The 20,280-nt window shown below is 38.3% G+C and overlaps 1 protein-coding gene across 1 annotated transcript; it reads left to right on the forward strand.

Annotated features, from left to right (window-relative positions):
* The first annotated feature begins 267 nt into the window (after nucleotides 1-267).
* LOC140237579 (alkylglycerol monooxygenase-like) lies at nucleotides 268-19,328 on the forward strand. The gene is made up of 12 exons (XM_072317514.1): nucleotides 268-440; nucleotides 3,462-3,592; nucleotides 4,417-4,568; nucleotides 6,819-6,922; nucleotides 8,422-8,517; nucleotides 11,789-11,855; nucleotides 12,453-12,518; nucleotides 13,281-13,360; nucleotides 13,719-13,853; nucleotides 16,370-16,489; nucleotides 18,328-18,410; nucleotides 19,007-19,328. Exons 1-12 carry the CDS (start codon nucleotides 324-326, stop codon nucleotides 19,197-19,199), a joined length of 1,344 nt encoding a protein of 447 aa, XP_072173615.1. The 5' UTR covers nucleotides 268-323; the 3' UTR covers nucleotides 19,200-19,328.
* Nucleotides 19,329-20,280: the final 952 nt, after the last annotated feature.

Below are 20,280 nucleotides of genomic sequence, written 5' to 3' on the forward strand. Positions count from 1 at the left end.
CACATGCTGTGCGCACAGTCATATTTTGGCATGGGAGGACGAATCTTGGTATGGGGACTGATATATGTGTGCATACACATACATCAAACAAAACATTAAATGATAAATACAATCCTCTTCAAAATCTTTTCTATTCGCAAGCTTCAAGCTCAAAAAGCCCCTAATATTCCTGTGTTTCTAATTTGAGCGTGATGTCATTAGTTTTCAATGATTTTTATTTTGTTTTAATAATTTCATTCACTACCCTTTCCATTGTCAGCAGATCTCCGAGGTTTGCTGTCAGAGTCAGTGTGGAGGGGAAAACCTTGGCAAATTGATGAATCATGGATCAAATCTTCAAAGTGGACGCGGTGACGGGTACACGGCGGCTGTTCTATGCTGTGACGCCCAATGAGACTTCTTTTCAAACTCTGGAAGAAGTGCCCCCTTACATTGTGGAGGTGAGATATAACTGATCATGTTTGTTTTCTGGGTATTATACTGTATGGGAGACTTTAAATTAATTTTCATCTCTCTTAAGAGGAAATTCTTTCTTCTGTCCGCACTTGACTGTATATCAGGAAGCACAGAAATATACCCCTCCCCCCAAGAAAATTGTCAAGAATGTGAGACATAACACCTAATTTGAAGCCTTCTTCATAGGCTGTGCCTGGTATGTGGAAACTATATGTGAGTTTGTTGTTGTTTTTTTCAATGATCAAAGAAATTAATTCCCAAAAATGTCTTATAAATGAAAGCAAACAACTCTTCGGGGGGGGGGGGGGGAAGGCTAGCAAAAAAAAAAAAATCTAGAGGCTTTGAATGTCATAGCATCAACAATGGCATCTTAATGGTAATTTCACAAACAAAAATGATTCACAAATTGTGTTACAGCTATGTTTTAAGATGTAAAGATCTGTTTCCTGTTGAAATGCCAAATTGCCATTTAAGTACAAGTACTATTGAATGTATCAGACTTACGAAACTCAAGATAACCTCTTGAATTGCATGACAAGGAGATACTGAGAGCACAATATGTTGCCAAGCAGTGTACGAAAATTGCTTTAGACAACCAACTTCTGCTGAATGGTCACTATAATGTGGAGTACTCCCATAGTAACCTGTTACCGAAAAAAGAAACAAATGGGGGTTTACACCTAAGCGTCTCCCTTGAAGGTCTCCATTATTTGACAAACAAGCAGTTTTCTTTTGCAGCTCTACTGGTTCCTCAAACTTTTCACAGGGTCAAAGCATTTTGAAGTCAACCCACTATGTGGGTATCGTAAGAGTTCTCTTATCAGACTTGATATTTTAAGACATTCCTGTTATCTCTCGATGTAATTAAACAACGGACCTTTGCCCCTTGAGCATTACTCTGATTGTCAGTCAGAGAATTAGACAGAGTGTTACAGCAGCTATAAGGTTTGCTGCAGTACATTATTTAGTGCTCTTACATCCTTCTGAAAGATCCACTATCTAACGAGCCTTTTATGGAAAGAATCTCTTCTCTCGAACCATCTTCTTATGAGTTGTGATGCAACATTTCAAAGCAATTAACTGATGGGTGATTTGTCAGTGGTGATGGTGGTGGTGGTGATAAAGTCAGAACTTGAATGCAGGCCATGTTTACACTCTTGACGCATGCTATCAGATGACTGGATGTAATCTGCAGGAGGAATTGATATTAATGTGTGGAAACCACTTCCTAAAAGTTCACATGACTTCAATCTTTGGGTAACATCTATGTTAAGACACCTTCAAACAAACAGAGGGTAGAACATGTTCAATCTCACAGAGGGTATCACTATCAGACCTAAAGTGTACTATCACCTGATTTAGCCAGCCTGCCAAAGCCATATTGTTGTCCCCGCCGAACGAGTTCGAGCAGGGGACTATGAAACGGGCTCCGTACGTGTGTGTGTCCGTGTGTCCGTCCGTCCGTGCGTCCGTCCGTGTGTCCGTCCGTGTGTCCGTGTGTGCGTCCGTGTGTGATCAAAATCTTCAATTTGCTACTTCTCTGTCATTTATGAGCCAATTTTGATTCTGTTTGCTTTATATGATAGCACTACATGGGAGCTTTGAAACTTCTACACAGAATTTCAGTCGTGACCTTTGACCTTGACCTTTGACCTATATTGTACATTTTGCTACAAAATGCTACTCCTTTGCCATTTCTAACCCGATTTCGATTCCGTTTGCTTTATGTGATGGCACTAGGTGAGGGCTTCAAAACTTCTACACAGAATTTTGACCTTTGACTTCTTTGACCTTTGACCTTGATTTTTTGACCTATATTGTACATTTTGCTACAAAATGCTACTCCTTCGCCATTTCTAACCCGATTTCGATTCCGTTTGCTTTATGTGATGGCACTAGGTAAGGGCTTCAAAACTTCTACACAGAATTTTGACCTTTGACTTCTTTGACCTTTGACCTTGATTTTTTTGACCTATATTGTACATTTTGCTACAAAATGCTACTCCTTCGCCATTTCGAACCCGATTTCGATTCCGCTTGCTTTATGTGATGGCACTAGGTGAGGGCTTCAAAACTTCTGCACAGAATTTTGACCTTTGACTTCTTTGACCTTTGACCTTGATTTTTGACCTATATTGTACATTGGCTACAAAATGCTACTCCTTCGCCATTTCTAACCCGATTTCGATTCCGTTTGCTTTATGTGATGGCACTAGGTGAGGGCTTCAAAACTTCTACACAGAATTTTGACCTTTGACCTTGATTTTTGACCTATATTGTACATTGGCTACAAAATGCTACTCCTTCGCCATTTCTAACCCGATTTCGATTCCGTTTGCTTTATGTGATGGCACTAGGTGAGGGCTTCAAAACTTCTACACAGAATTTTGACCTTTGACTTCTTTGACCTTTGACCTTGATTTTTTTACCTATATTGTACATTTTGCCACTAAATGCTACTTCCGGCGGGGACATATGTTACGCACCGCGTAATTTCTACTTTTCCTTGTTTACTAAGGTATGGCCACTGTTGCATGCAAATAGCTGAGGGGAGTAGTCAGTAAGAGCTGACTGTCTGGTGGAGGCCAAAGTATGATAGACTATTCTGAAGGGTTCAACAAGCCCCTCCCCCTTCCCCTCCCCCTCCTCAACCCAGTGCTACCCCTCTCTCACACCCCAGACAACCTATAAATGCACATAGATTTTAAAGGTAGGGAGGTAGGGAGGAAGGTAGATAGATAGATAGATAGATAGATAGATAGATAGATAGATAGGCAGATAGATAGGTAGATAGATGGATTGAAGGATAGATTGATAGAAAGGTGTGTACATTATGTGTGTGTCCATTGTGATGGAGAAATACATAAAGGTGAAAAATGAAGAATGAGATTATCTCATGGCCTTCCAAGAACAGCGCTTCACTGTAGAATAATTGATACCCATTGTTTATCTGACTTCCATACATGTTTGTTTGTTGTTGTTGTTGTTGTTTTTTCACACTGCAGGCCAGTCCATTTTTTGTGATTTCTGTTATCCTGGAAGAAATCATCCTGTGCCTGAAGGATCGTGGGAAGGATGACAGATTTGCTGACAGCATCACCTCCATGACATCTGGCATGTTTCTCTTGGTGACAGGGTGCGTATCCACAAACTTGGATTCTTCATGCACTGTCCAACCAATAGTGACTATGATAAGGATGGGTGGTGTAGGTTATTGTCTTTATTATCATCAACATAGCTATTATCATTTTTCAGTATTACTGCTTCTACTGTACCACTATTTCTTTATTACTGCTACTGTTACTGCTACTGCTGCTGCTACTACTACTACTACTACTACTACTACTACTACTACTACTACTACTACTACTGCTACTACTACTACTACTACTACCACCACCACCACCACCACCACCACTACCGCTACTACTACTAGTACTACTTCTTCTACTACTACTACTACTACTACTACTTCTACTACTACTACTACTACTCCTACTACTGTTATGGTTGTTATTTGTCTTATTATTTTTTGTTCTTGTACATATTTTTTTTTTTTGTTGGTGGTGTACCTGCTAGTCAAGATCATCATCATGATTAATATCATTGTCAATTTAAGGCGCTTGCCAGGGTGTAAAATCCATTATGTATTGACTGATACTGATCCAACCCACAAGGGAAGAAAGGAATAATCCCTTCCTTTTGGCCCCCTCAGAAGTTGAGCTGGTGTACATCTTCACCCCCACTGACTAGGGATATGAACATACTAATGAACATACAAGTGATCATACTATAACGACACAATCTCTTCCCCCAGCTAATTACCGCAGATGTTACTTGTCATTCTTTTAATCGTCCATTGTCTACAAATTATCCACTCAGCATGTTGAGTCAGTAATATTACAATCGCTTAACGGGATGTAAGTCAGTGACACTATTGATTCTCTGTCATTCCTCTAGAATTTTTACAAAAACACTGGAGCTTGGAGGCTACATCTACGTCTATGAAAACTTCCGCCTCTACGACTTACCGTGGGATAGTCCCTGGACTTGGTTTATATGCTTCCTTGGCATTGATTTGGGCTACTATTGGTTTCATCGCATGTCACATGGTCAGTATAGTTATTCTATCAGGGTCCAGGAGGTTCTCATCTGTAAATGTTGATGATAATGTTATGGTGCATGTGGGGTAAAATTTTATGTTAATGTTCAAAGGTGAGGTTTCCCCAAATATGTATTGGTATGTTGATTCAGAGAATTGAAAAAAAAAAAATTATTAGGTAGTGTAACACAAAGTGAAAATTGTTGGAAATTGGACAATCCATGCTAAGATTACAAATTTTAGCAGATTTTATGAGTGCTAAAATGCTGCCCTCTGTAGATGGATTAATGTAAATGTCTTGCCAGAAATTCAAAAGCATAAGTATAATTCAGGTTCTCAAAACAGCACTTAACAGAACTCCTCTAGAAGTCATGTAAAAGCAATATTGCTTGCAGTAATATATCCTGGTAACGTATCAAGGAAATGAATTGTTTGATTTAATGTGTAGAAAATGAAAATCTGTTAGATCAATTCACTTAACAACATAGCTAGTAACTTGAAAATGAACTCATTTGTGGCAAAAATTTGCAAACCAATATTATTTAACAACTTTTACTACATGTATTTATGCTATTGCTACTGGGCATTGATTATTTGTAGCATATTGTAAAAGTGGATATTATCATGCAAGAATTTTTCGTGCTCAGCCGAGTAAGATGTATTTCAGATTATTTTAATTCCACGGAATCAAGACATCAATAATTACTGGAACATATGGCAAGCAAAAATAATTTGCTTGCTTTTATTGTCGCGCTAGTGTCTGGTGGTGTGAAATGCCAAGAATTTCAACACCGTGAAAATTTCCACTTTTACAGTAATCTCTAATACCCTTTGCAGTATTAATTTACATTTTCTGCATTGCCAATTTGTTGTAAGCAATAATTTTGGGAATTTCAGTGAGCATTAAACTGCAAGTGCTGCTCATATTTCAAGTGAGTTATGGTGTCCTCATGCTTTGCAGAAGTAAACATCATGTGGGGAGCCCACCAAGTCCATCATAGCTCCGAGGAATACAACTTGACCACAGCCCTAAGACAGTCCATATTCCAGAGATGTTTTTCTTGGGTAAATCAGGATTCAGGGTTCCCTCAATGTTGAAAAAGAAGAGAGAAAATTATACATCTATAATGGCATATGACTTTAACTCAGACATGTAGGTGAGGTTCCATTTCACTGTGTAACATGTGATGCCAGAACGATGTTTTACAACCAAAAAGCAGCTGTAAACTGATTTCTACAGTACTCCGCTAATTGCATGCCCTTAAATGGGCTGGATGGTATTCACTATTTTGAGAAAAAAACATTTGGCTGCAAGCCTCATGTTTGAAAAAAAAAAATCTGGCTATTGCTTCCTACTTTCTACTTGTTAGTGATAACCCGTTGAGGACAGGCTGATTTTGCTACAACACGTATTTCCCATAGACACTTGCCCGAGTATACTCGGGACTCGTCCTCAACGGGTTAAGTATGAAATCATATTTGAGACAACAATTGTAGAGCTCTTCTTCCTGGAGGTCACTTTTGTTGTCAATCTTGTGCCTATTTAGAATAAAAAAATTGGGATTGAAACAAACTCGCTCGTATGATTTGCAGAAGTAAACATCTTGTGGGCGGCACACCAAGTCCACCACAGCTCTGAAGAATTCAACCTGAGCGTCGCCCTCAGGCAGTCAATTCTCCAACGCTTTTCGTGGGTAAAACATCGTTCGATGTTCACTAACATCCCGGCTCTCATCTTGTGACTAACCTTACATCTATTCTCTCATTCCCAACCCTTACTGCCCATCTCAAGCATAAGTGTCATACTCCTTTATGATTCTATCATAAATAGTGTCATGTTTGAAATACAATCTTGTTATAATCTTGTATGTATACAGAACATTGTGTCCATATATATAGCTACATTTGGTACATTGATGCGATACATATGGGCAGCAGAGGTACTTCACTCCAGATGATATTTCATACATTGGATTTGTGATATGTAGTGGATTTAAGGTTGCAGCAGTCATCAGTGAATTTGCAAACAGTTTCTATCTCTGTCATTCCATGACTAATATGGCACAAAGGTGTTTTTTGTTTTGTCTTCATCATTTACTAAGAGTTTGACTCTGATCACCAGTCATCCGCGATCCTTCGGCAGACACGGGGCATCCATCGGCGATGAGAGTGGTACCACATCTCCTCTCTCATCCCCACCCCTCTTCATTTCACCATCCTTGTCGCCATGACAATCTTTCCATCTTCTGCCAATACACAGAGGTTAACTTAATGTGGGCGGCCCACCAGGTGCACCACAGTTCGGAAGAGTACAACCTCACCACAGCCCTCAGGCAGTCCTTGTTCCAGCGGTGCTTCAACTGGGTAAAGAAGAAATTTCCAGAAAGACACCCAGAAATTTATAAAGTTACAAAAGAAAGCTCTGCACCATATTTTGGCAGCAGCTTACCCAGAATGAATGGATGAATTTTGTAATCACATAGCCAAGGGCATAAAATCCAGTGCAAAATCAACCCCCCCCCCCAAAAAAAAAAAAAGAAAAAAAAAAAGGCAGCCAAATTTGGCAGCCAGATATGGCACCTAGGTCCAGTCAAGTGCAAAAAAAAACAACAACATATATTTGTCAACTGTGCTGCAGCATGACTTCAAACTCTTGCATAGAATCAACAAATTCTGCTGAAGTTTTAGGATTATTTTTTTTTTCCCTAAATGTCCTTGCAAGCAACTTTGGGATATACTTTTGTTTCTTGAAGGATATCATCCTGTCAGATGATAAGAAGTTTCAAGATGTGTAATATTGGTAGATAACCTTTATTTCTATCTTTTCTACCACACCTTTATAAATAAGACATGTATGTTCATCTGGCAGTAATTATATCTCAGGCAACATTTCACAAACATTCCAGTAATAGCGAAGATAGTCTGTCCATGATTACAATGGTAATGCAGCAAAATATTTGGTAGTTTACCACCTTCCTACATTCTCTGTAAGCCTTTCAGCTAAGAGACTTCTTATTGTGGTGACCTTGTATTATGGGCACCTATTGTTGTAAAATTTAGGGTCACGGGTCACCATTCATCAAGTGTTTTAGTGCTACAATTGTTTATTCCTGACCATCCACACATAACAACTTACTTTCTTTCAATCAGAAACATACTTATGCCATGGCCTGGAAAGAATGCCAGTGGCATAATGCATTGGTGTTACCATATTGTTTGTTTGTTTGAGCAGAATTACTTTGTGTGAAAGGAATTTGCCACTTAGAATATATTAACATATTTACATGATTACTTGATACGTGTATGTGCATATAATTGCCTATTTACAAGACATATATATGTTTATATAATTACATATTACATTCCACCTGCTTTGGTCAGCCATACTCACCTGTTAGTCAAATATAAAATGTAGTGGCGTGTGCTCGTTCAGCATATTGGACACTAGCCCACACTGCCTGCTTGTGCAGGTTACAAATATTCATTTGCCTTTTTGTGCCTCCAGTTTTGCACAAAACTATCTCTCAGTACTGACAAGACATTTTGTGAGCCACTGGAATGTATTCTACACTTTTTAGCAATAACCAGTAAGGACACTCATGGCATGATGGTTATAAAAGAGATTTCTGATGTGAAAAAAAAAAAATGCACATTTTGAAGAGATGCTATCCTCTCCGTGATGGGGTTACATAATCTGCTACCATGGACAAGTTGGTTGTTTGTTTCTCTTTAGAACGGATGTGGGTTCTCGTTGGAGTGTCAGTTAGTACTATTAAAGTCTTACTATGCTGTCCCCTTCTTCTGCGATTGATGAATCATTGATGTATTTTAGAATTTGTTTCCTCATGTTGCCTTGTCAACAGGCCTTCTACATACCGCTAGCATTCTTTGCCCCACCCTCGTCGATGCTGGTTCACTCACAGTTCAACACTATTTACCAGTTCTGGATCCACACGGAGGTAACTCACATGTCCCACTCTTTATCCTTGCTTTTGCTTCCCAAATGTAAACATAAAAGTATTTTAGAAGTAGTAGCCCTCACAGTCATTCTGATGATCTACTAAATTTCAGACAGATGTGAGAGAAATTGCCAATCAGATTTGTTTTTGTCATGTGTGTATGTGTGCAAGAATGTAAGGTAATTTCTGTAACCATTTATGGAAAGATAAAATTTCTCTTATATTCTGGCATATATCACGACCTCTCCTAATGTTTTTTGAGATAGATTGGTCAGTAATATGTATAGATAAGCACTAGCAGTGGCGTATCTAGGGAAAACGGCACCCGGAGCAAGCGCGAAAATTGCGCCCCTATTTTCTGAAAAAGTGTTCAACCCCAACCCCCATCCCGGTACCAGGTAGGGACTTTAAACAAAGTCCGCATGATATGCTTTTTCAAGCACTTAAAAGGGGTCTTTTTGAGGGTGATTTAAATGTTATGAATTTTGATAAATTTTGGCGAGCGAGCCGAAAATTTTTGTATTTCAGCTTACAAAACATAGAATTCTTGTCATTTTTTTGCTTATCAAATCTTACAATTCTAATCAAGATATAGTGACGGCTTTATAGATAACAATTTATACCAACAAACTGAGGACTGTTACAAACAAACTGAGGACTTTAAAAAATACTCTAAATTAGTGCGCGCGAGTAAGCCGAAATTTGTATATTTCCGCGTCATCGTCACGTTTTGTTCTTATCTCTTTTTTTTTTTTTTAGATAAATTTTGGCGAGCGAGCGCAGCGAGCGAGCCGAAAATTTTTGTATTTCAGCTTACAAAACATGGAATTCTTGTCATTTTTTGCTTGTTAAATCTTACAATTCTAATCAAGATACAGTGACGACCTTATAGATAACGATTTATACCAACAAACTGAGTACTTGAAAAAATACTCTAAATTAGTACGAGCGAGTGTGCCGAAATTTGTATATTTTCGCGTCATTACGTTTTGTTCTTATCTTTTTTGATTTTTTTTTTGCCCTCCCCCCCATATGTTCGAAACCATTGGCGTCCTCTTCTGATCCAATCGGCGATCGCTTCAGAACGAATGAAATTGCAGTCACTGCTCCGTGTAACATATTTCCTGCTAAATATAAAATGACATGTGTGAACACAATAGACATTGTCATTTTGTCCGCGCCATCATCACGTTTTGTTTTTACTTTCTTTTTTATATAAATTTTGGCGAGCGAGCGCAGCGAGCGAGCCAAAAATGTTTGTATTTCAGCTTACAGAACATGGAATTCTTGTGTGAACACAATAAACATTGTAATTTTGTCCGCGTCATCATCATGTTTTGTTTTTATCTTGTTTGATTTGGTTTTCTGCCCCCCCCACCACCATTCTCCCTCCCCTCACCCCCCCCCCCCCCCCCGTCCTTCCGGGCGATTTTTTTTTTTTTTCTTCTTCTTCTTCTTCTTCTTCTTCTTCTTCTTTTCATTTTTCTTTTCTTCTTCTTATTCTTCGTTTTTTTTTTCTTTTTTTTTCTTCTTCCTCTTTTTTTTTTCGTTTTTTGCGCCCCCAAGGAGTGGCGCCTTGGGCACGTGCCCCCCTTGCCCCCCCCCCCCCCTAGATACGCCACTGAGCACTAGGCATAAAAAAGGACTTGATCTGTGGAAATCATTTAATAGATAGAGTTTCAAACCAACATTCAGTTCGTATATAAAACAGAAAGTATTTTTATATCACATGAACAGGAAGTACGGTACATAATTCAGGAAAGGATGAAATGAATCATGGGGGAAATGGTTGTTTCAGTAATGCCCAGTATCATTAGCTCACCTGAGCCAAAGGCTCAAGTGAGCTATTGCGATCGCCCTTCGTCCGGCGTCCGTCGTCGGGCGTCCGTCGTCCGGCGTCCGTCGTGCGTGAACTTTTTACATTTTCATCTTCTTCTTGAAAACCCCAAGACCGATTTTCATCAAACTTGGCAGGTAGCATCCCTAGGGGGTTAGGAACTCAATTTGTTAAAATGGGCACCATGCCCCACCCAGGGGGCCCCCAGGGGGCCCAAACCCCCCAAAATTAAGGAATCTGTAAAAATCTTCTTCTCTAGAACCAGAAGTGATAGAGCTAAGTTAATACTATGAGTTAGTACATTGATGACTGTAGTTTCAAGTTTGTTCATGGCAGAATCAGGGGTGCCCCCCTTGGGACCCAGGGAAGGGGGGTGGGGAAGGGTCCTAATGGGGCCTAAATTGTACATTTTCATCTTCTTCTTGAGAACCCCATGACCCATTTTCACCAAACTTGGCAGGTAGCATACCTAGGGGTTAGGATCTCAATTTATTAAAATGGGCACCATGCCCCACCCAGGGGGCCCCCGGGGGGGGGGGGGGGGGGGAAATTAAGGAATCTTTAAAAATCTTCTCTAGAATCAGAAGTTATAGAGATAAGATGATACTATGAGTGAGTACATTAATGACTGTAGTTTCAAGTTTGTTCATAGCAGATCCAGGGGTGCCCCTCTTGGGGGCAGGGAAGGTCCAAATGGGGGCCTGAATTGTACATTTTCATCTTCTTCCTGAAAACCTCATGATGGATTTTCGTCAAACTTGGCAGGTAGCATCCCTAGGGGGTCAGGATCTCAATTTATCAAAATGGGCACCATGCTTCCCCCCCCCCCCCCCCGAGGGCCCCAGGGGGCCCCAATCTCCCCAAATTAAGGAATCTTAAAAAAGAATTGGGCCCTTATTGTACATTTTCACTTCTACTTGAGAATGCCTGGTCAAATTTTAGTAGAGCTGTGAATAATTTAGATTGGTGACTGCGTGAAAGGTGAACTTGCGATACTCAGGTGAGCGCTAGACCCGCGGGTCTCTTGTCGTTAATGGATGCAGTGCTCACATATGAGTTTTTTTCTTCTTTTTTTCCAGCTATAATGTGTCTAACTGCATGTTCCTATTCTCATGTTTAATCAATTTGTAGAAGCTTTCTTTTGTTCCAAGTGTCTGTCCATTCGATAGGGTGCTCATTTTAGTGGGAATTAATCACTTATAAAATGCATGCGATTTGTGTGTAAATATCAACTTTAAATTTCTCTTTGAAACATGAACTGCTTCCCATCAATTTACTTTATAGACATGTTTGACATATTTAAATCAGCACCCAGCTTTTTCCTGTATTGAAGTGCTACGTTATTCATCTAGCAGTGGTCTTAATAGATGTGTCTTTTGCCTTTTTAATTGTGATGCTATCTTTGCAACTTCTTTTCTTTCCATTCTGGTGTAGCTTATCAGAGATCTTGGACCACTGGAGTACATCCTCAACACACCTAGTCATCATCGTGTCCATCATGGTGAGGACACTGTCATTAATCGACTTTCTCTTTCAAATCCCAACTCTTGATAATCAATTTGCTAGTGACGAATGAAATTTAGCCACCATTTAATTTGTGAATCTAATAGATAAGACCGCCTTTTAACGCCATCATGTTACAGCAAAATTTTGAAGGCATGATAATTTATCCGTTAAGTGGGACAAAATGTTGCTAAAACAGGACCCTTGGTTGACAACCTATTAAAGAGAAGAACTTTTGTCACGATTAAAGAAATTTACATTACATACTGTAAAACAAGATATTTGTGTAGCATAAAATTTTTTGGAGCTGACTGCCTTTTGTGCAGCATGAAATTGTCGCAAATTGCTACTGGCATTCAATTCATATAATGTACACAAGAATTTTCGTAGGCATTTTAATTTCGTGAATTTCAGCTCTCGCGAAGTTAAAATAAGTGCAAACATTTCTGGTTTTACAGCAATATTTTGCTAGCTTAGAAAGTTGAAAGCATGAGTGCCTGTACATTCAGATAAGCTTTGCAAATAAAAAGCCATTCACAAGCAATGCAATGATTCTTACATAGAGGTGTTTCCTTATTCTATCTGCAACGTTCAGGTCGGAATCGCTACTGTATCGACAAGAATTATGCCGGGACCCTCATCATATGGGATAGAATGTTCGGTGAGCAACTCCAGAAACTTGATTAGAACTGGAAATGATTAAGATCTCTAACATTTCTGCTATTTTAAATCTGTCACTTGATAACAGTGGAATGTGTAACTGATGTCATATTGACATTTTTACAAGTACTAGACTGATTGTATACACCATGCAAATGTTAAAGGTATAGATATGGTAGATTTCTGGGGAAAAAAAATTTATATAAATTATTCAAGCATGCTGTCAATGCAAACATTGAATTTTTTTTTTTTTTTTTTTTTTGGGGGGGGGGGTCAGTTTTCCATGATTCTGCGTAGTACTTTAATGATTACATGGCTGCATGCATGAAAGACGACTGAAATGTTTATTACTTTCTGGATATAGAACACATATTAATTGTAAATCACATGTTTTGCCCTATAATAAATGTGTTTTGTGCATAAGCATTCTTTTCCACTCAAAGTGCTTTGTATCATGTTTATTACCTGTAAAAGTAGGTACAGTGCACTCCCATTATAACGAACATGGTTGTAACGGAATTCTGGCTACAACAAAGTAAAATTTCAGGCCCCAACATTATCAGCTTTGTATTTTCTATTGTTTATTTGTTCGATTATAACAAATTTTCGATATAACGAAAGAAAACTTCATTCCAAGGACTTCATTATAACCAGAGTCTACTGAATATGTTAGATGACTTTGGCAGTCTTTTATATGAACTAAGTCTGATGTGTCAGACTATTCAGACTGTTTCTGTGTCTCTCTGTTGCTCATGTTATGCAGGAACATTTGAGGCTGAGAGTGATCCTGTGGCCTATGGTCTAACTCATCCTATAACAACTTACCATCCATTTGAAGTCCAGGTAGAGGTTTTGTTGCATAGATGTAACAGATCCTGTACTCATGAATATTCTTGTAATTGCAGTACTTGTGAACTATGTGACTATATTATTATGATAGTTTTAATACACAGATGTACTATATAGCCTGTTTCTTCACCTTGTCATATGTGTTGTATACAAAGAGGGAATGGCAGGATCACATTGCACATTGGTCGTGTGGTCCCACTGGGTCCCGGACCTTGGAGGGCTTGATTGTAAGGCTGGCATGCTACTGGCAGATCTGTCTCTGTGCTTATCCTTTTTTTATGCATTCCAGTGATCTATATCAATTTAAGACAGAACAAAATTAATGTTTGGTATGTTTTGTGCTTGTTTGTAGCTCTGCCATCTCAAGTACATGTGGACCACATTCTGGTCGATGCCGGGCATTTGGAACAAGATCTGTGTCATCGTCAAAGGACCAGGTTGGGCCCCGGGAAAACCTAGGACTGGACTGATTGAAGACATTCCAGATGTAAGACAAGCTCCTTAGAGTATTTTCAACTGATTGACAAATTGCCCTTCGAGACGTAAATAAGCACCGATTATTCCGTGTTGGAGTAGTAGCCATGGTAAAAGAAATCAATGGGCGAGTATGTATGCTCATGATTTTTTTTATAACAGCTGCTACCAATACATTTTGATAATTAGTGCTTATTTACCTTGATGAAGGGAAATTTGTCATTCAGTTGCAATGATAACAACTTGATGCAAGAATTTATGAACTTCAGTCATTTGACTCTTAATGTGGTAGCCAGTGTCTGCTTGACCAAAAAAAAATAAATAAATGAATAATGATAATACTAATCATTTCAAGATTTGGCAGTAATAATCATTGTACATACCCCTTATTCAATGGCATGATGCTACAAATCCACTTGTCCTGCTTGTCCTGGGCATCTACAGTTAACTGTTAAGCAAGTAAAGGGAATGCACACATGCCTACAATGTAATTATGTACTAGTACAAACTGTACATGTTTGCATGATGTCCTTGCAGAGAAGCAATTTAGGCAAGCAGAAGAAATATCTTATGTCAATAAGACTGTTGGTCCTGTGAAGACTGTGACTTAACTTCACACTTACTTTCATTTCATTTGGATGGTCCTCCTTGCAAGCCTTTTAAACTTCTGATATTCAAAATCACTTTGAGGTAATTTTGCATAAGCATGGCTGGCTTTTCCAAAGCAGACAAAATGTAAGTTGTACTATGTTGTTTGATAATCATTAAACCAGAAAGTGTAGGAATTGAGAAAGATATGCCATGCTGTTAAAGGGGATGGCTAGTAACTGATCAGTGGGAATCAGTGGGAATGCTGGGAGATGATAGTTCCAATCCTTGTGGGATTTATTTAAGAGTACATTATATATACATTGTTGTGTGAAAATTATTTGCTTCAGAATGGTCTTATATTCAAGTAATGTGCAGTTTAACCCTAACTAGGCCGGGCTATTCAGGTAGATGATAGAGCCCTCCGGATCTCGGCCGTCGACCGTGCGATCGCGACGAAAATTGGCACACACATTGCCTATGATGTAATCTAAAGTACCATGAAGTTAATTTTTTCAAAAATTATCATTTACACTAAATTATGCTAATTTATGCATAATGATGCATGAAATCAGACAATTTGGTATAAATCACTAAATAAAGCTCAAAACAGGCACATTTTTTGTGTAAATATTCTTTTTAGTGTCCTTAGCAAATGTAAGAGAAAAAAATTGCGCAATCAGAAAAAAATTCCTAAGTATTTTATTGTTTTGTGAATTTCTTTTGTATTTCCTTGTTTTTTCGACTTTATGTTTTTCATTGTTTTTTCAATGAAATTTGTCCGTGACATTGTTCCGAACAAGAAAATGCGTTATTAATTGATTTTAATCAATAAAACCCAAAAATAATCATGCTTTTATGAAATTTGCCTGTAAACACAGTTTGCATTGAAATTGTACATAAATTCACGTTTTTGAGCAATTTGGGTCTGACATGCACGTGCATATTTATGCGCAACTTCGGAACCGCACAACCGGGCATCGCAAATTTGGTGTCAAGAGATGCGGGAGACTCGAAAGAAAAAAGTCATGAAACGTCGCGGCGATAGCTTCTCGTGTTAGCGATACATCGCGCGACACGTCGAGGGGACATTAAACGGCTCATTACTTGAATATGAGACCGTTCTGAAGCAAATAATTTTCACACAACAATAGATATATAATGTACTCTTAAATGAATCCCACAAGAATTGGAACAATCATCCCCCAGCATTCCCATTGATTCCCACTGATCAGTTACTAGCCATCCCCTTTAAACTTTAAATGCAGTGTTCTGTCAAACATTGTTCAACAGAGTGTTGGATATATTGAGTGTGATACTAATCAGTTGTCTTTCTTTGCTACATGAATTTGCTCAAATCATTTAGGTATGTGTTATATCTTTGTGATCTGAAGCCTTTAATGCCTGCTTGTTACCACATTGAGGCAATTCCAGAACAATTCTCTGTAGAATTGAATCAGATTTTTTATTTTTTATCTTTTATTTATTATTTTTTGTGTGTGTGTGTGTGTGTGTATTTGATTGTGTCAGAAACTGCACTGTAACAATATGGGCCATTGTATGTGTAAGTTTAAATTCCTGTAGTTCAAAGTTAATAATTGTCATTTATGTGACTTGATTTGAATGTGATTTATCAAGATATGAAGGGCAGGCAACTCCTGAACATTTTATCATGATGCGTTTGTAGAAGCGGGTGTCTAAATTGCACAAAGTAGTGGAAATGAAACATTGTTATGTTTTGTTTTTTTCATTTTCAACAGCTACTGTACGTTGATTTTGAGTTCTTATGTTACTGTTTTGAAGTTGACTTTTTTTCTTATATTGATGCATTTTAGCATGATATTGTGATTGTAACAAAGAATTGATTTTGACTATTCAGTTATAAGAATGAGTCAGTGAAGAGAATATAACAGTTATCATTTGGTTTGTCTTTCACAACAGGTATGTGGGCCTGAGCTAAACAAATATCGGACACCAATACCACGCTGGCTCAAGGCCTACATTTCTGTGCACTTTCTCATCAATCTACTCCTTGTGAATCTCTACCTGTCTGCCTATAAGGTCAGTAGCCACACTTGTCTGTTTTGTTAATTATCTGGCAGTTTAAGCTTTTATACTATGTTCACACCATTTTTCAGCAGCCATGGCAATTACGTTTCAGGCTGCCATGGACAAAATGGGATGGACATGAGACAACATGGGGGATAGGATGGGCAAACATAACAGGCAGTGATTGCCATGGATGCCTTGTCAGAGGTTCAGAACTGTCAACAAAAATTTCCACGGCACTCACAGAGCTGATGAGAAATCTATTAGGCCATAGTAAAACGGGGTGAGTGCAACAAAACGTGACAGCACGCAATAGACCGTAAAAAAACTTGAAGGTGGTCTGGAGTGGGATGCAGCAGGAAATGTGTTTAGTCTAGCCTAAACCAGTTGCGGAGAGAACAGTGTTCGCTGCAGCAAGGATACCCTTGTAACAAAACTAGAGAATATTATGAGGGAAAAACAGGAGAATATCCCACCTGTCCACAGCGGCAAATTAGAGATTGCAGCCTATATCCGCACACTGTGATTCAGAGATTGGGTGATTTATTTAGCTACACAATGAATGTTGTATACAGTATGTCCCCAAAAAAATTACAACGCGGCCTTCCGCAGTGATATCTTTGAAAATAGTGAATCAATCTTAATAAAAATTCAGGGTATGAGACTATAACTCATTGCCCACATCTTACAGAAAACCCCATTCGATTTGCTTCAGTGGTCAAAGAGAAATACGGAATTTTGTAGAGGATATCGGGAATCTCTTCTGTCCAAGTTCTGTCTATTGTTCACACACAAGATCATCGAAATGCTAAACTCGGAAGAACTCGGGAATCTCTTCTGTCCAAGTTCTGTCTATTGTTCACACACAAGATCATCGAAATGCTAAACTCGGAAGAATCCGATTCATGACATGCTTTACAACAATCCACATTTCTCTGTGACCGCTTAACCAAATTGGATAAACCAAATTGAATGGGGTTTTCTGCAAAATAGAGCTAAGATGTTATACCTTAAGACTCTGAAGTAGCACGTACACAGGTTGATCATAATAGGTGTTATCAATTCGAAAGTCTGATTGTAATTTTTGGGGCGACTTTCTGCAGTATGTCCCCCAAAAAATTACAATACGATTTTCGCATTGATAATGCCCAATTTGATTAAATTTTTCAAATGCTACTTCAGGGTCTTGAAATATAACATTTTAGCTCTATTTCGCAGAAATCCCCATTCGATTTGGTTAAGCGGTCATAGAGAAATGTGGATTGTTGTAAAGCATGTCATGAATCAGATTCTTCCGAGTTTAGCATTTTGATGATCTTGTGTGTGAACAATAGACAGAACTTGGACAGAAGAGATTCCCGACATCCTCTACAAAGTTCCGTATTTCTCTTTGACCACTGAAGCAAATCGAATGGGGTTTTCTGTAAGATGTGGGCAATGAGTTATAGTTTCATACCCTGAATTTGTATTTAGATTGATTCACTATTCTTAAAGATATCATTGCGGAGGGCCCCGTTGTAATTTTTTTTGGGACATACTGTACTGTAAAAGTGGATATTTTCGCGCAACTAATTTTTCGCGCTTGGCCGGGTAAGAAGAGTTACACATGTTTTTAATTCCGCGGAATCAGGACATCAACTACTGGAACATATGGCATGCAAAATATTCGCGTGCTTTTATTTTCGCGCGAGCTTCTGGTCGCGCGAAATGCACGAAAATTTCAACACCACGAAAATTTCCACTTTTACAGTAATAGATTCATAGATTCATGTGTTATGTACCAACCTATCCACTTACAAATTATTATTTTTTTTTTATCTCTCTCTCTCTTTATTGATTGTGAATTAAAGGGGCTGTCACAACTCCATGCTATCCTGGGAATGACCTACAACATCTTCACCTTCACCTGTATTGGGATGCTCTGTGACCTCAGGTAATTCTACTGTGCTTGTGTGTTCTCTCTGTGGTACTTATGTTGGAATAGGGAATGTGAACACTATAGAAATTTGTACTAGAATTGAAGACAGTCGGAGAGTGCAACCACCAATGCCATACAACCACCAGTGCCTAACAACTGTGTACCAGGGGCCTGTCTTATAAAGACTTGTGATAGAAATCAATCACAAGTTTTTTGTGTGCTGCAATGCAAGTTGCGATTGATTTGGGGACTTGTGATTGATTTGAAGGCTTTATAAGACGGGGCCCAGAAAAAAAAATGCAACCTTTAAAAAAAAAAAATCCTGGATCAGGATTCAGATCACCAAAAGCTAATCACTAGTTCCTGGGTGACCACTAGGGAACTTCTCACTTTACATACATTGACATCATGATGAGAATTTAAATAATTGAAAATATTTCTTTATATTTAATACTTACATATGATAAAATCAAATGAAAAATGTGTGAATGATTTCAATTTTTTTTTGTCAGTATGTGATCCCCAACAACAAAATAATTGAATTATTACACCAGTGGTGTAAAAGGAAACATGTTTCTCTCATAGATGTGTTTTTGTATACCTTTGTCTAGGCCGTGGTGGAACGTGTTAGCCGAGATGGCCCGCTGTGCCGGTGTATTTGCGGTGACGTCGCTGGCCATTCACAACAAGGTGGAACCAGCGGAGGCCTATTTCGTCGTCCAGGTTATCTTTGCTCTCTCTCTTCTCTTCTGGCTTCTGAGAGTAGGCTCTGTGCGGGAGACTGCCAAGCAGAAGGCCTCATAGATGGATATTCTAGTGCCCTACATTAACTCTTTCCTTCACTTGCTCATCAGGCAAGTAAAATCATCAGTTTTCACATTTTTACTAGGCCGAAAGAGATAAGTACTTGCCCCAAATATCACCAATGTATTGATTGACATGAGGAGCTTCTGATTATCATATTAAAGTCAAAATTTTACTTGCCCCATGGGGCAATTAAGATATATCATTTTTTATTTTCACTCACTTGCCCTTCATACAATTCCACATTACTTTTTTACTTTTTTTTATCCTGTCTCTGTGTAATGCAGTCGTGTCTGCCTTTTTTGAGGTGATATTTGCCAGTTTTGATGAATTCCAATCTAATTAATGTTCTCATTGTTGCTAAGTGTTTTTCAGACAGTAACTATATAATTGTATAGTTAATGCAAAATCAGTTATCAAAATAAACTGTGTCATTAAACACTGAAACAGAGACTGCTTGGATATGATGGAAGTTATTAAGCTTCAGCTGTGTTTACATATTCTGTCCAGATTTTAATAATCACATCAAAAATTTGCCCTACTGTGTGATATGCATAGTCTTGGTGCTTGATTACTGACCTATACCTACCAAAGTTGTGAGTAAATTAAGTGAGATATTATTTGGATTTTGTCATGTATTTCTTTGTATGTTGATATTTAAAGATATTCATGAAGTTAAGGATGGTCTTTGGACTCTCATGGAGATTCAGCCCAGCTGAATTCCAGAACTCCAGCTAAAATGGATGACACAATGTGATCTCTTGACTTTATATCAGCAAACATGAATGTGCTTTCTGGTTCTGATTCATAAGAATCATCCTAACACCAAAGTGTGCCATTCCATGTAGATAGTGTTATGGCTGTGTGCTCTTTTATTTTCCTAGACAAGATTCGCATGGTAAGCATGTTGTCATGACAACTTGAAACATTCTAAAGCATTGATATTGGTTTCAATAAGTAGGGTAAAATGAAAATGGAAAAGAACATTAGAAATATATTTACAGTCAGATATGATACATGTTTTCTCAAAAGATTGATGTTATCTGATAATTGTAACAACTACATAATATGCAAATTAAAT

The sequence above is a fragment of the Diadema setosum genome, chromosome 14 (assembly GCF_964275005.1).
Source record: "Diadema setosum chromosome 14, eeDiaSeto1, whole genome shotgun sequence".
Lineage (NCBI taxonomy): Eukaryota > Metazoa > Echinodermata > Echinoidea > Diadematoida > Diadematidae > Diadema > Diadema setosum.

What these genes read in the sequence shown, in the direction of transcription:
- LOC140237579 (XM_072317514.1), top strand. Translation starts at nt 324, where the DNA reads ATGGATCAAATCTTCAAAGTGGACGCGGTGACGGGTACACGGCGGCTG. An exon ending in AGTTCTGGATCCACACGGAG is followed by an intron (nt 8,518 to 11,788) that starts GTAACTCACATG and finishes ATTCTGGTGTAG; the next exon opens with CTTATCAGAGATCTTGGACC. An exon ending in TGATTGAAGACATTCCAGAT is followed by an intron (nt 13,854 to 16,369) that starts GTAAGACAAGCT and finishes CTTTCACAACAG; the next exon opens with GTATGTGGGCCTGAGCTAAA.